The sequence below is a fragment of the Nomascus leucogenys genome, chromosome 4 (assembly GCF_006542625.1).
Source record: "Nomascus leucogenys isolate Asia chromosome 4, Asia_NLE_v1, whole genome shotgun sequence".
Lineage (NCBI taxonomy): Eukaryota > Metazoa > Chordata > Mammalia > Primates > Hylobatidae > Nomascus > Nomascus leucogenys.
Window position 1 is genome coordinate 42,753,952 of NC_044384.1, and position 14,553 is coordinate 42,768,504.

Here is a 14,553-nt window from a genome sequence, read left to right on the forward strand (position 1 = left end):
TATGTGTGTATAACAGAATACTTAGAGCAAACAATAAAACAAATCTATTCAAAGAAATATACTCAAAAACACTACCGTGGTTCCTTGGTATCCTCAGGGTATTAGTCCCAGACCTTCTCTCATACCAAAATCCCACAGATTTGCTCAAGTGATGTGTACGTATATATAATCTTTGCACATCCTCTGGTATAATTTAAATCATTTCTACATTACTTATAATACTGGTAATACCTACTATAATGTCAATGCTATGTAAATATTTGCTATACTATATTTTTTATTTGTAATAGTTTTATTGTTGCATTACTTATTGCCCCCAAATATTTTCAATCCACAGTTGGTTGACTCCAGGGATATGGGGGGCCAACCATATGGGAAATCATACACAATTTACATTAAAAGTAAGTGTCTGGGCCGGGTGTGGTGCCTCATGCCTGTAATCCCAGCACTTTGGAAGGCTGACGTAGGCAGATTGCTTGAGCCCAGGAGCTCAAGACCAGCCTGGGAAAAATGGCGAAACCCTATCTCTACAAACAATGCAAAAATTAGCTGGGCATGGCAGCACGCGCCTGTAGTTCCAGCTACTCAGGAAACTGAGGCAGGAGGATCACCTGAGCCCAGGAGGTCAAGGCTGTAGCAGTGAGCCGTGATTGTGCCACTGCACTTCAGCATGGGCAACAGAGTGAGATCCTGTCGAACTAAAAAAAAAAAAAAAAAAAAAGAAAAAAGACAGAAAAAAAAAAGAAAGAAAAAAGTCAAAAACAAAAAAGGAAATATCTGAACATTATATACCAATTAAAAGAAACTGGCTGATTCAAATAAATGCTGTGTCTAAGAAACTGAATTCAAAATCACAACATATATAGGGTGAAAGTAAAAGGATGGAAGAACACACATCTTGGAAACCTTAATAAAATGAAAGTAAGAATGGCTATATTAGTATCAGGTAAAGGAGACTTTAGATAAAAAAAATTACGAGGTAGGTGGATCACCTGAGGTTAGCAGTTCGAGACCAGCCTGGCCAACATGGTAAAACCCCACCTCTACTAAAAAAAAAAAAAAAAAAAAAAATATATATATATATATATATATATATATATAAACTAGCCAGGCATGGTGGTGGGCACCTGTAATCCCAGCTATTCAGGAGGCTGAGGCAGGAGAATTGCTTGAACCCAGGAGATGGAGGTTGCAGTGAGCCAGCATGGTGCCACTGCACTCCAGCCTCGGCGACAGAGACTCCGTCTCAAAAAAAAAAAAAAAATTACTAGGGACAGAGAAAGACATTACATAGTGACAAGATGGTCAATCTACCAAGAAGGCATAGCAAATTTAATGCATAAGCAGCAAAGAACAGAGGTATAAATATATAAAACAAATACTAATAGAACTAATAGGAAAAATAGATATACCACAATTATACTTGGAGATTTCAAAACCCCTCTGTCAATAATTGATAGAAGTAGGTAGAAAATCAGCAAGAACATAGAAGAACTCAACAATACTGTCAAATAATAGGATCCAATTTACAGAACACTCCACCCAACAGCACAATACATATTCTTTTCAAACATCATGGAACATATATCAAGATAGAACATGCCCTAGGGTCCTTAAACAAACTTCAATAAGTCTGAAAGAATGAAAAACATACAGTGTGTTATGTGAGCACAGTGGTATCAAACTAGAAATCAGAAACAGAAATAAAACAGGAAAATCTTTAAGAACTTGGAAACTAAATATAACACTTCTAAATAACCCATGGGTCAAATATGAAGTTTCAAAAGATACCCCAAAAACACACTGAATTGGATAAACATGAAAATGCAACATATCAAAATTTGTGGGACACAGCTGAATCAGTGCCGAGAAGGGAATTTAGAGCACTAAATGCTTCCAGTAGAAAAGTGAAAAACTCTCAAACCAATATGCTTCCACCTTAACAAATTAGGAAAAAAGAAGAACAAAGTAAATTTAAAGCAAGCAGAAGGAAGAAAATAATAAAGAGCAGAAACCAATGAAATTGAAAACAGAAAAACAGTAACAAAAATTAAATGAAACAAAAAGCCAGTTATTTGAAAGATAATTAAAGTGAACAAACCTGTGGCAAGGCAGATTATCCAATAGAAAATTTGAATAGCCTTGTAAGTATTAAGGAAATTAAACTTGGAATTTAAAAAGTCTCAAAAAATAAATCTCCAGGTCCAGATGGTTTCACTGGAGAAGTCTGCTAAACATTTAAAGAAGAATTAACACGGTGAAACCCTGTCTCTACTAAAAATACAAAAAATTAGCCAGGCGTGGTGGCAGGCGCCTGTAGTCCCAGCTACTCGGAGAGGCTGAGGCAGGAGAATGGCGTGAACCCGGGAGGTGGAGCTTGCAGTGAGCTGAGATTGGGCCACTGCACTCCAGCCTGGGCGACAGAGCAAGACTCAGACTCAAAAAAAAAAAAAAAAAAAAAAAAAAAAAGAAGAATTAACATCAATTCTACACAATCTCTTCCAGAAAGTAGAAGCAGAGCGAACATCTTCCAATTCATTTTATGAGGCCTGCATTACCTTGATACCAAAACAAGACAAGGACACAGGGGAAAAAAGAAAAAGGAAAACAGAACAATATCCCTCATCAAAACTAATGTAAATAGGCCAGACGCAGTGGCTCACGCCTGTAATCCCAGCCTACTTGGGAGGCTGAGGCATGAGAATCCCTTGAACCCAGTAGGTGGAGGTTATAGTGGGCAAAGATCACGCCACTGCACTCCAGCCTGGGTGATGGAGCAAGACTCTGTCTCAAAAAAAAAAAAAAAACAACAACAAAACAAAACTGATGCAAATATCCTCAACAAAGTATTAGTAAATGGAATTCAGTAACATTTAAAAAATCATACATTACGACCAAATGGGGTTTATTTCAGGGATGCAAGGCTGGTTTAATATTTAAAAATCTATGTAATTCACCATATTAACAGGGCAAATAAGACAAATCACATGATCATAAAAGATATTTGACAAAATTCATAAAAGGTGTTTGACAAAATTCAACACCTATGATAAAACTTTACATAATCCATAACAGAAAAAAATAGATATATTGGACTTCATTAAAATTAAAAATTTCTGCTCTATGAAAGATCCTATTAAGCAATTGAAAAGGCAGAGTCAGGAGCAGTGGCTCAAATTCCAGCAGTGGCTGTAATTCCAGCACTTTGGGAGGCTGAGGCGGGAGAATTGTTTAAGTTCAAGACCAGCCTGGGCAACATAGTGAGAACCTGTCTCTACCAAAAGAAAAAAAAAATTAAAGATAAAAAAGAAAAGACAAGTTACAGACTGGGAGAAAATATTTGCTATTCACATATCTGACAAAAGACGTATATCTAGAATATATGAAGAACTCTCCAAACAGCAAAACACCCAAATGATCCAATTAGAATATGGGCAATACTGAAGAGAGAATTTACTGAAGAAGATAGGAGGGCAAACATGCACACACACAAAAACATGTTCAACATTACTAGCCATTAGTGAAATGCAAATTAAGACTGCAATGAAATGTCACTATACACATATTAGAAGAGGTAAAATAAAAATTAATGACAATACCAAATGCCAACAAGGATGTGGAGTAAAGAAACACTATATAATAATAAAACAGCAATTTATCTTTTGAAGCACTGTTCTTAGGAAGAATTGTTAAGGGAAGAACAGCCTACATGTGGATAGGTTTATGAGAATTTGTCATTCAACAGGTCATGCTTCATGGCCAGAAAGGGTTGAATTTAGAAGACTCCCATCACTTGTTATATTTTATATTATGGTGGGTAGACATAAATTTGGAATGATGACAGCTAATTTCACTGCTTTACAATCTAATTCCACACCCCAAAATCTCAAGCTTTTACTTAATGCCTAATATTGTCCACAATGATAGCAAACAGCAAAGGATTCTGCATAATGGCAAGATCATTTTAAAATGTCTTTGGAACCCAGCAAAAATTACACCAGACTGCTCAGAAATAGATATTCTAAGCTATCAATTTGGAAGACAAGGTAATCTTTGAAGTCTTCCAAAGAATAAAGGGGAATTTACTTAGTAGACATAACTGATATGCATCTTGAGCAAGCCAAGATCCAGAAAAACCTCTGGTTCTACACATCTGCTATAGTAATACAACAATTTTACACTGTGCTCTCCAAACTACAGACATTGCTAAAAGAACAGGCAGGACTTGGGCAGGCGCGGTAGCTCACGCCTGTAATCCCAGCACTTTGGGAGGTCAAGGCGGGTGGATCATGAGGTCAGGAGTTCAAGACCAGCCTGGCCAAGACGGTGAAACCCCATCTCTACTAAAAATACAAAAATTAGCTGGGCGTGGTGGCGGGTGCCTATAATCCCAGCTACTCAGGAGGCTGAGGCAGAGAACTGCTTGAACTCGGGAGGTGGAGGCTGCAGTGAGCTGAGATCACGCCACTGCACTCCAGCCTGAGCAACAGGGCGAGACTTCGTCTCAAAGAAAAAAAAAAAAAGAAAGAACAGGCAGTACTCACCAACTGTAATCCAGTCGAGACTGGTGAAGCTGCTGCTGTTTTAGAAGAAGCTTTGTCTCCTGCTGGGCCAGCAGATGCTGAAGGCGCTCCTTTTCAATTTCCAGTTCCATTTTCTGAAGCATCAGTTGCTGCTTTCTATCTTCTGAGATCTGCTTTTTCAAAGTTTCATTGGGTTGCAGTGCCCCTCCACCATGCACCAGAGATGCCCAAGAAAGCCGACAATAACTGCATGATTCTGTATGTGTCTTAGGATGTTGATGGGCCATGTTTGTAGGATGGGTCTCATGAACACGATCTGCAGCAAGTCTATGACCACAGCACTGACTAGGAGTAGGCTTAAGGTGTGGACATTCCCTCATGTGCAATTCTTCTTGTGGCATTTTCTCTGTTGGGACTGCATCTACTGGTTTTCTCCCTGTAGATTCATAATTACATGTTGTGGTCTCTGATGGTATCTTATCTAGATCATCTTTGGGATGATGAAGGGTTACTGGTTTCCAAGAATTATTCCTAAATGCTATAAGGGATTCTGAAGCTGAATCCTGGACTGCAGACTTAGGTCTTTGCTTGGTTTGATAGTAGGTCTGTGGTCTGGCTACACTCAAGTAGGAACCATCCAGTTCCACAGATGAACACTGGAGAGTGCTTTTTCTACTGGATACCTAGAAAGAACCATAAGATCACCTGTCAAATAAGAACACAACAAAACAATTTCTTTCGTTTGGTTTTTCAGAAATTAGTGATATATATTTACCAACCCAAAGCTTTTGTTTTGTCTTAAATATTAAATTATAGCATTCAGACAGCCAATCAGACTTGTGCCCCAAAGCTACATCCATTTTCAAACAACCTACACTTCAGTAAATCTATATAAAGATAAGAAAAATAAGTTGCTGCTACATGTTGCTTAAGCATGATCTTTGGTGATTTCAGGAGTTGCAAATAAAGAGAGTTACATAAAATTAATTTTGAGAAGAGGTGAAAGCCTTAAACATTAACATCTTAAAATGTTCGCTTTTGAATACTGAGCCAAGGAATCCATTCAGTCACTTTAAATACTCTTTGGCCATTACACAGCACGAGACTTGATGTAAAACATTTCACCTTATACTGAATAGAATGTGATTTACTGGTAGAACTTTGATGAGGTTTTATAAATATCTTTAGAGAACACAGATAAAACGAACCACTTTCCACAAAATAGGATTCTAATCAAAAGCATTATTTAAATACAAAAAATATTTAATTTCATCTACAAACATAAGTGATTTTCCAATCTATTCAAGTGATTAGTCTGATAGAACTCGGGCAGAAAGGAAGCAGTTGCAAATTATCTCTGACACGTCAATAGAGTCAGATTTTCCAACATTTTAGCTGTAAGTCTGTTCTGTCAGCGAGAACAAAACTTAATCTATATCAATGATTCTCAAACTTTAATGTGTAGCAGAATAAACTGAAGGGTGCTTGTTAAACATGAAACTATAGCTTCATCCCCAGAGTTTCCAAATCTTTCTGTCTGGAGCAGAGTCAGAGAATTTGCTCATGTTGCTGATCTGGGACCACACTTTGAAAACTATTGGTCTATATCATGGAACGCCTCCATCTGCCTTACTGTTGAGCTTGGTCTGGGAAGGTTGAGTTGTTATACTAAGCTCATCTCTGAACATCGTTGAGTTAGTACAACTAAGCAGCTTTTCTTCACAGTGTATTTCAGAAACATGGCGCATCTAGATTCCAGGTTGTCCAAACAGAAATATTACAGTTTAATGTAAATGTTGCATGTGTTACAGATGAGCAACTTGCCCATGAAGGTAGACACTTGTAATTAACAAAATAATGAAAGATATTAATGTGTAAGAAAGAAACTTAATCAAACTAAACTGAAAGAGGTGCATTTCTGAAAATGAATCCAGCTAACGATCAGACTCTTCCAAGGGTAGCCCTTTATAACATAAAAACTTCCCTTCAATTTAGATCTGGAGCACGGCAAAAAAGGGCCTCCAAGTCCAGCTACTTAACTAGCAAGATGGGTTGTTTGAAAATGTGTTATTCCTAGCAGCTGTTATTTCTTTTGAGCAGCCAGAGTATAACCTTTAACACAAATCTGAAAGGAACAAATCCACTTGTGGAGAGGCCTTGTTTTCCAAGGCCTATTTACTCTAGATACACAGATTCAGTCTTTAGTGAAAGCTAAAGAGAAGATAAGAGAAAGAAACTAAGCAGACCTAAACAAGTGAAATATCTGACAGCTTCCACTAACACTTCCTCTTCCCTCAGGCTTTCATTCAAAGCCCATTTATGTTAACACTGTACTTTCTTGCCATTTTCTATTCCTATTCAAACAAATCCAAAAAATCTTCCGTGTATTGAACACTTATATTAACCAAACAAGCAAAAATTCTTAATCTTCTATGCATATCCTCTGAAATAGTCTCACTTTTCACGCACAATTATTTACATGCTAAGGGAAGCTTATTTGCTCAATGCTGCAACAGAAATATGACTTTTTCAGTAAACAAATATATTACAACTACTGTATTAGTTTCCTACTGTGGCTATAACAACTTAGCACAAACTTTGTGGCTAAAAATAACACAAATGTATTATCTTACAATTCTGGAAGTCAGAAATTAGAAATCTGTTTCACTGGGCTAAAGTCAAGATGTTGGGAGGGCTAGTTGCTTTGGCTCTGAAGACAGAATCAGCTTCCTTGCCTTTTTTAGCTTCTAGTGGCCACTTGTATTTCTCACTTTTATAGCCCTTCCTCCATCTTCACGGTGTGTCACTCCAACTCCTGCTTCCATCATCATCACACATTGCCTTCTCCTCTGACTACTTCTGCTCCTTCTTAGAAGGACCGCTTGGATTTGATTGGGCCTACCTGGGTAATACAGTTAATTTCCCCCTCTCAAGAGCCTTAATCACATCTGCAAAGTCTCTTGCATTACAAAGTCCCTTGTGACGCATAATGTGATATTCGAGAATTAAGACATGGTCATATTGGGGGGGGGGGTATTTTCAGTCTACCATGCCTATTTTTAAATAAAAAGTAATTTACAACAATTGAAATAGCTAGCTACTCCACAGACATAAAACAAATGAATGAGAATAAATGAGATCCCTAATATAAGGGGAGAAAAATCCCACCAATTTATTTCGCAATAGTTGCAAATGATGGACTGATGGGTAAAAAGTATCAACTAACAGAGATACACAGCAACATCATGTTTCTTATCCTATGATAAAAGAATGAAGGGTATTACAATGATTCAGATTTTAATTGAATGACTGTAGTAATGCTAAAGGATTTATATTTAAATCAGAATGAGGAGAAGACTTGCTCTTCTTCAAAGAACACATGCAATCCTGTACACCAGATTACAAGCAATAGAATGTGAACCAGTGCTAGGCAAAATTTCTAATAAGCTACTTCATAAAAAAATTAATTTATTTTATATCTAAAGGGAATCTCTAGTCCACATTCATCTCTCCTACTCTGAACTTCTATAGTACTTACTGCCAGTACAAACATTTAACATTTATCACCTGCTACTTAGTATGGTAAACTATCTTTTACTAAAAGGTCAGAAATTACTATACATATATATATATACATATATATATACATATATATGTATATATATTTCAAATGACAGCTAAGCTTTTAAAAGATCCAGAAACTTAAATATTTTATATTATATATTCAAATCCATGTTTTATAGTCTAATTTTTGTTTCATAACATTATTTATATATGTCCATTTTTAGATACTGACATATTCTACACTTACTTTAATGGTACTAGCTGTGAAATTATCCACAAAATCAAGTATTTGGAATAATTAAAAAAAATTTTTTTCAGGTAATGTTTCCTATTTTTGAGAGGTAGTACAACTTAATGGTTTTAATGCATGCTTTGCCTAGAGAGCAATGCTCTGTCAGTTACCTGCTGGGTTATTGTGCATGTGTAATAGGCAGAATTCTAAGATGCTCCCCATGATTCTCACCCCCTAGTGTACGCAACCTTTATTATCTTCTTTCCTTGAGTGTAGGGAGGACCTGTGAATATGACAGGATGTAAATCCTGTGATTATATTACATTTTATGGCAAAACAGACTTCATATGTAACTAAGGTTCCTAATCAGTTGACTTTGAGTTAATAAAAAGGGAGACTATCCTGGGTGTGCTTGATCTAATCAGGTAAGCACTTTAAAAGAAGGTCTTATCCTGCTCCCTCATCCCCCACCCCACATAAGGTTGGAGATTCGTCTGCTGGCCATGAAGAAATAAATTGCTATGTTGTAGGAGGGCCAATCAAGTGGCAAAAACATCTGGAGCAGAAAGCAGTCTCCGGCCAACAGCTAGTAAGTAAATGGGACATGTATCATATAGATGTAAGAAACTAACTTCTGCCAATGACCATGTGAATTTGGAAGAGGACCTTGAGCTCCAGATAATAATGCAGCCATGTATACATATGCAACAAACCTGCACGTTATGCACATGTACCCTAGAACTTAAAGTATAAAAAAAAAAAAAAGAATGCAGCCCAGCTGAACTTTAATTGCAGCATTGTTAAGAACCTAGGCAGAGGACCAAACTAAGTTGTGCCCATACTCATGACCCACAGAAACTGTGGTGAGGTAATAAATCTGTGTAGCTTTAAATTATCAGGTTAGTGGTCATCTGTTACACGGCACTATAAAACTAAGATAGCACATTACTCAAATTGCCTAAGCCTCAGGTTCCTCACCAGTAAAACAGGGATTAAAAAATGCATCTATTGGCCGGGCGCAGTGGCTCACGCCTGTAATCCCAGCACTTTGGGAGGCCGAGGCAGGCAGATCACGAGGTAAGGAGATTGAGACCATCCTGGTTAACACGGTAAAACCCCGTCTCTACTAAAAATATAAAAAATTAGCCGGGTGTGGCAGCGGGCGCCTGTAGTCCCAGCTACTCCGGAGGCTGAGGCAAGAGAATGGCGTGAACCCGGGAGGTGGAGCTTGCAGTGAGCCAAGGTTGCGCCACTGCACTCCAGCCTGGGCGACTCTGAAGTGAGACTGTCTCAAAAAAAAAAAAAAAAAAAAAAAATGCATCTATTTCAAAACTGAATGTGGTGGTGAGAAAGATGTGCAGTTATCAAGGGCACCAATTTATAAAAGTCCAATTTACAAAAAAGAAAAAAACCCACTCATATTTCTTTCAAGGAGAACATTGTATGTGGTGTGAAGATGAGGTGGGGGAAAAATCCCCAAAGGCCATGTTCAGTTACAACAGGTTATATCTAAACTTCTTCTAAAGTGAATGAGTTCAGTAACTTACCTTTATTTTGCTAAAGTTGAGTTTGCAAGTCAGGCCAGAACTGAATTGCTTAACAGAGAAGTTATTCATTTTTCTCTTTCATACAAAAGATATCACTCTTACACTAACATCCTGCACTGCCTTTTAGGGTTCTTGTAACGATTAAATGAAGTAATTCATATAAAGCGCTTGGACCATATCTAACATAAAGTTAGTATTCAAAAGAATGTTTCCCATTATTATTATTAGTATGATTCTTCTCATTGAATTCTGACTCAATAATTTTGAAGGAAAGAGGTATATTTATCCCTCTGTATGCGCTGCACTAGGGCTTGTACACAGACATTCTCAACAAGCATATGGTCTGCTATATAAGCTTAACAGAAAAATTCAAGATGGGGTATGGGTCACAGTAACTAAAGGAAGAGGAAGACAATAGAAATTGAAAACCCCTGTAAGAATCTGAATATAAAAAATTAAGCTATTTTATTAGTAGAGTTGAAGACAGATGTTGCCTTTAGGACACAAGTAAGTAACAATGGGCCTGAATGAAATAGATGTATTTTTCTTTCTGGAGCTGCTCCAAGATTTCTATACTTGCAAATACAACTTCTCTTAACTAAGGCTTAAACCAACACAAACTCCCAAATGGCTGCCTCTGACATATGGGTTTAATGTGATTGTTTTCCAAGATATAACAGTAACTTAGAAACCAAAATTTTTTTAAACATTGAGGCATAATTTACAATAAAATGCAAAGATCTTCAGTGTACAGCTTGATGAATTTTTATATTTGTATCTATCTGTGTAACCATCACTTAGATCAAGTTATAGAACATTTCCATTACCCCAGAAAGTTCCCTTGTGCCCTTTCTAGTCGATAGCACCTCCTCAGACTCCCAGGGATAACTATCATTCTGACCTCTATGACCAGATTCATTTTGCTTACGCTAAACCTCATATCAATGGAATCATAGAGTATGTCACTCTTTTGTGCCTGGTTTCTCTAGCTCAACATAATTTTTTAGCTGCTTCTATGTTGTGTGTTTCAATAAATAGTGCATTCTTTTTATCACTGCATAGTATTTTTCTTTCTTTTTTTTTGAGATGGACTCTCACTCTGTCACCCAGGCTGGAGTGCAGTGGCGCGATCTTGGCTCACTGCAACCTCCGCCTCCTGGGTTCAAGCAATTCTCCTGCTTCAGCCTCCTGAGTAGCTGGGACTACAGGCGCACGCCACCATGCTCAGCTAATTTTTGTATTTTAGTAGAGACAGGGTTTCACCATGTTGGCCAGGATGGTCTCGATCTCCTGACCTCATGATCCAACTGCCTCGGCCTCCCAAAGTGCTGAGATTACAGGCGTGAGCCACAGTGCTCAGCCTGCTGCATAGTATTTCATTGTATGAATGTATCACAATTTATTCATTGTCTTGTTGACGGATATAAAATTGTATCTAATTTAGGGGTTATTATGAATAAAGCATGTATGAATAGTCTTATATTAGGCTGGTGCAAAAGTAATTGCGTTTTTGCCATTAAAAGTAATGATGTCTTTTTTTTAGATATATGCGTTTATTTATCTTGGCCACAGGGTAGGCATATGTTTAACTTTATTAGGCACTGCCAATCCAATAAGTTTTCTGAAGTGGTTATTTGATTTCATATCCCACAAGTGAAGTGTAAGAGTCCCAGTTGCTCCGCATTCACATGAACACTTGGTAGTGTAAGTGTTTTTATTTTTAGCCATTTTGGTGTGTGTGCAGTGAAATCTCGTTGTGGTCTTATTTTGCATTTCTCTTATACGTCATGATGTTGAACAACTTTTCTTATGCTTTTTGGTCATGTGAATGTCTTCTTTTGTGACATGCTTGGTGAAAACAAGACCTTTAAATAATTCAAAATAAGTGTTAAAGAGATGGAAAATAAAAAATGAAGGTCAAGGAAGAACTTTGTACAAATTATTTCTCTAAACAGTCACCTTCACTGACCATTGAATGCCCTACATTTTCCAAGAACAGCCTGTCATCACTTAAGCTATTTATTATTATTATTATTATTATTATTATACTTTAAAGTTCTGGGATACATGTGCAGAATGTGCAGGTTTGTTACAAAGGTATACATGTGCCATTGTGTTTTGCTGCACCCATCAACCCATCATCTACATTAGGTATTTCTCCTAATGCTATCCCTCCCCTAGCCCCCCATCCCCCAACAGGCCCCAGTGTGTGATGTTCCCTTCCCTGTGTCCATGTATTCTCATTGTTCAACTCCCAATTATGAGTGAGAACATGCAGTGTTTGGTTTTCTGTTCCTGTGTTAGTTTGCTGAGAATGATAGTTTCCAGCTTCATCCATGTCCCTGCAAAGGACATTAACTCATCCTTTTTTATGGCTGTATAGTATTCCGTGGTGTATATGTGCCACATTTTCTTTATCCAGTCTATCACTGATGGGCATTTGGGTTGGTTCCAGGTCTTTGCTATTGTGAATAGTGCCACAATAAACATACATATGCATGTGTCTTTATAGCAATGATTTATAATCCTTTAGGTACACACCCAGTAATGGGACTGCTGGGTCAAATGGTATTTCTGGTTCTAGATCCTTGAGGAGTTGTCACACTGTCTTCCACAATGGTTGAACTAATTTACACTTCCACCAGCAGTGTAAAAGCATTCCTATTTCTCCACATCCTCTCCAGCATCTGTTGTTTCCTCACTTTTTTTTTTTTTGAGACGGAGTCTCGCTCTGTCGACCAGGCTGGAGTGCAGTGTCGCGATCTCGGCTCACTGCAAGCTCCGCCTCCCGGGTTTATGCCATTCTCCTGCCTCAGCCTCTCCGAGTAGCTGGGACTACAGGCGCCCGCCACCACGCCCGGCTAATTTTTTGTATTTTTTTTTTTTTTTAGTAGAGACGGGGTTTCACCATGGTCTCGATCTCCTGACCTCGTGATCCGCCCGCCTTGGCCTCCCAAAGTGCTGGGATTACAAGCGTGAGCCACCACGCCCGGCTGTTTCCTCACTTTTTAATGATCGCCATTCTAACTGGTATGAGATGGTATCTCATTGTGGTTTTGATTTGCATTTCTCTAATGACCAGTAATGATGAGCTTTTTTTCTTATGTTTGTTGGCTACATAAATGTCTTCTTTTTAGAAGTGTCTGTTCATGTCCTTTGCCCACTTTTTGATGGAGTTGTTTTCTTCGTGTAAATTTGTTTAAGTTCCTTGTAGATTCTGGATATTGGCCCTTTGTCAGATGGATAGATTGCAAAAATTTTCTCCCATTCTGTAGGTTGCACTTAGGTTATTCTTAACTCAAAACTTACTATGTAGTATGCCAAATGTTTCACATATTCAACCTTAATTCTGTAATGCAGTTATTATAATTACCATTTTACAGATGGGAAAATGAGGTTCGATGAAGCAATACAACTTTCCCAAGGTCACATCAACATTGCATGTGAGATATGGGAATATCTCACTCTGTTACTTCTGTTACTCTATACTGTTCCTTCTAAAAAAAAAAAAAAAAAACCCAACTTCTTTAACGTGAAATATAATAAACAGAGAAATGTTTACAAAACAAATATGAACAGCTCAGTAAATAATCACAAGGCAATACTCATGTAACCACTATCCAAGAAAAAAAAAAACACAACTTGCACACAAAAGACCCTCCCGGCCCCACACAGTTAGTACCCTCTACCTCTCCAGTCAAAGGGAATGACTATTCTGACTTTTAGGGGAGTAACTTCTTTGCTTTGAACTTTTTGTGCTTAAACATCCATACTTGAGTTCAGTTTTACTTGTTTATTTATTTTATTAAAATTTTTTTTTTAGAGACGGAGTCTTGCTCTGTCACCCAGGCTGGAGTGCAGTGGCATGATCTCGGCTCACTGCAACCTCTGCCTCCTGGGTTCAAGCAATTCTCTTGCCTCAGCCTCCCAAGTAGTTGGGACTACAGGGGCACGCTGCATACCTGGCTAAATTTTTGTATTTTAGTAGAGACAGGGTTTCACCGTGTTGCCCAGGCTGGTCTCAAACTCCTGAGCACAGGCAATCCACCTGCCTTGGCCTCCCAAAGTGCTAGGATTGCAGGCATGAGCCACCATGCCCAGCCTACTTGTTTATTTTTTAAGTATAAATGGAATCATATGATATATATTCTTTTGTGTCTGGCTTCTTTCATCTAACATTATATTTGTGAACCTTATCCATGATGTTGCATGTAGCTAGAATTTATTCATTTTTATACCTATCTTGCAGAGGAATGTGGAGTCTTGATAAGTAAGCAACAACGAGGAAGGGGTCTCAGGTGGGGGAAAACAATTGCTCTGAGAGACAGCTAATCACAAACAAGCTGCTGGGTTAACCACATCGCTCTGCACATAACCCAAGCTGCACAACCTCATTCCACATGTAGCCCCTACAGAACAACCCTAGAAAGCTTCCCTACAGTCCCTGCCTCTTTGCAGACAGCCCTTCTCTGTTGTGCTGTCTGTTGCACCCTTGCAACATATATCCATACTTTCTCTAATAAATCTGCCTCTCTTTACCTATGACTATCTTGGTAAATTCCTTCACTGCCTGTGATGCTGGCCTCAGCCAACTGCAACTATGACAAGGTCAGCAAACTTTTTTTTTGTAAAGGGCCATACAATAAATATTTTTGGCTTTGCAGGCCATGCTGCACAGCTCTGCTTT

At 38.1% G+C, this 14,553-nt stretch overlaps 1 protein-coding gene across 3 annotated transcripts in view; it reads right to left on the minus strand.

Annotated features, from left to right (window-relative positions):
• Positions 1–14,553, minus strand: part of KIAA1328 (KIAA1328 ortholog) — a 372,817-nt gene that overhangs the window by 130,323 nt on the left and 227,941 nt on the right. For all 3 annotated transcript variants that reach the window (XM_003261907.3, XM_012506309.2, XM_030810556.1), the window contains exon 7: positions 4,545–5,206. In XM_003261907.3, coding sequence (XP_003261955.2) covers positions 4,545–5,206 — 662 coding nt within the window. The remainder of the gene's footprint in view (positions 1–4,544; positions 5,207–14,553) is intronic.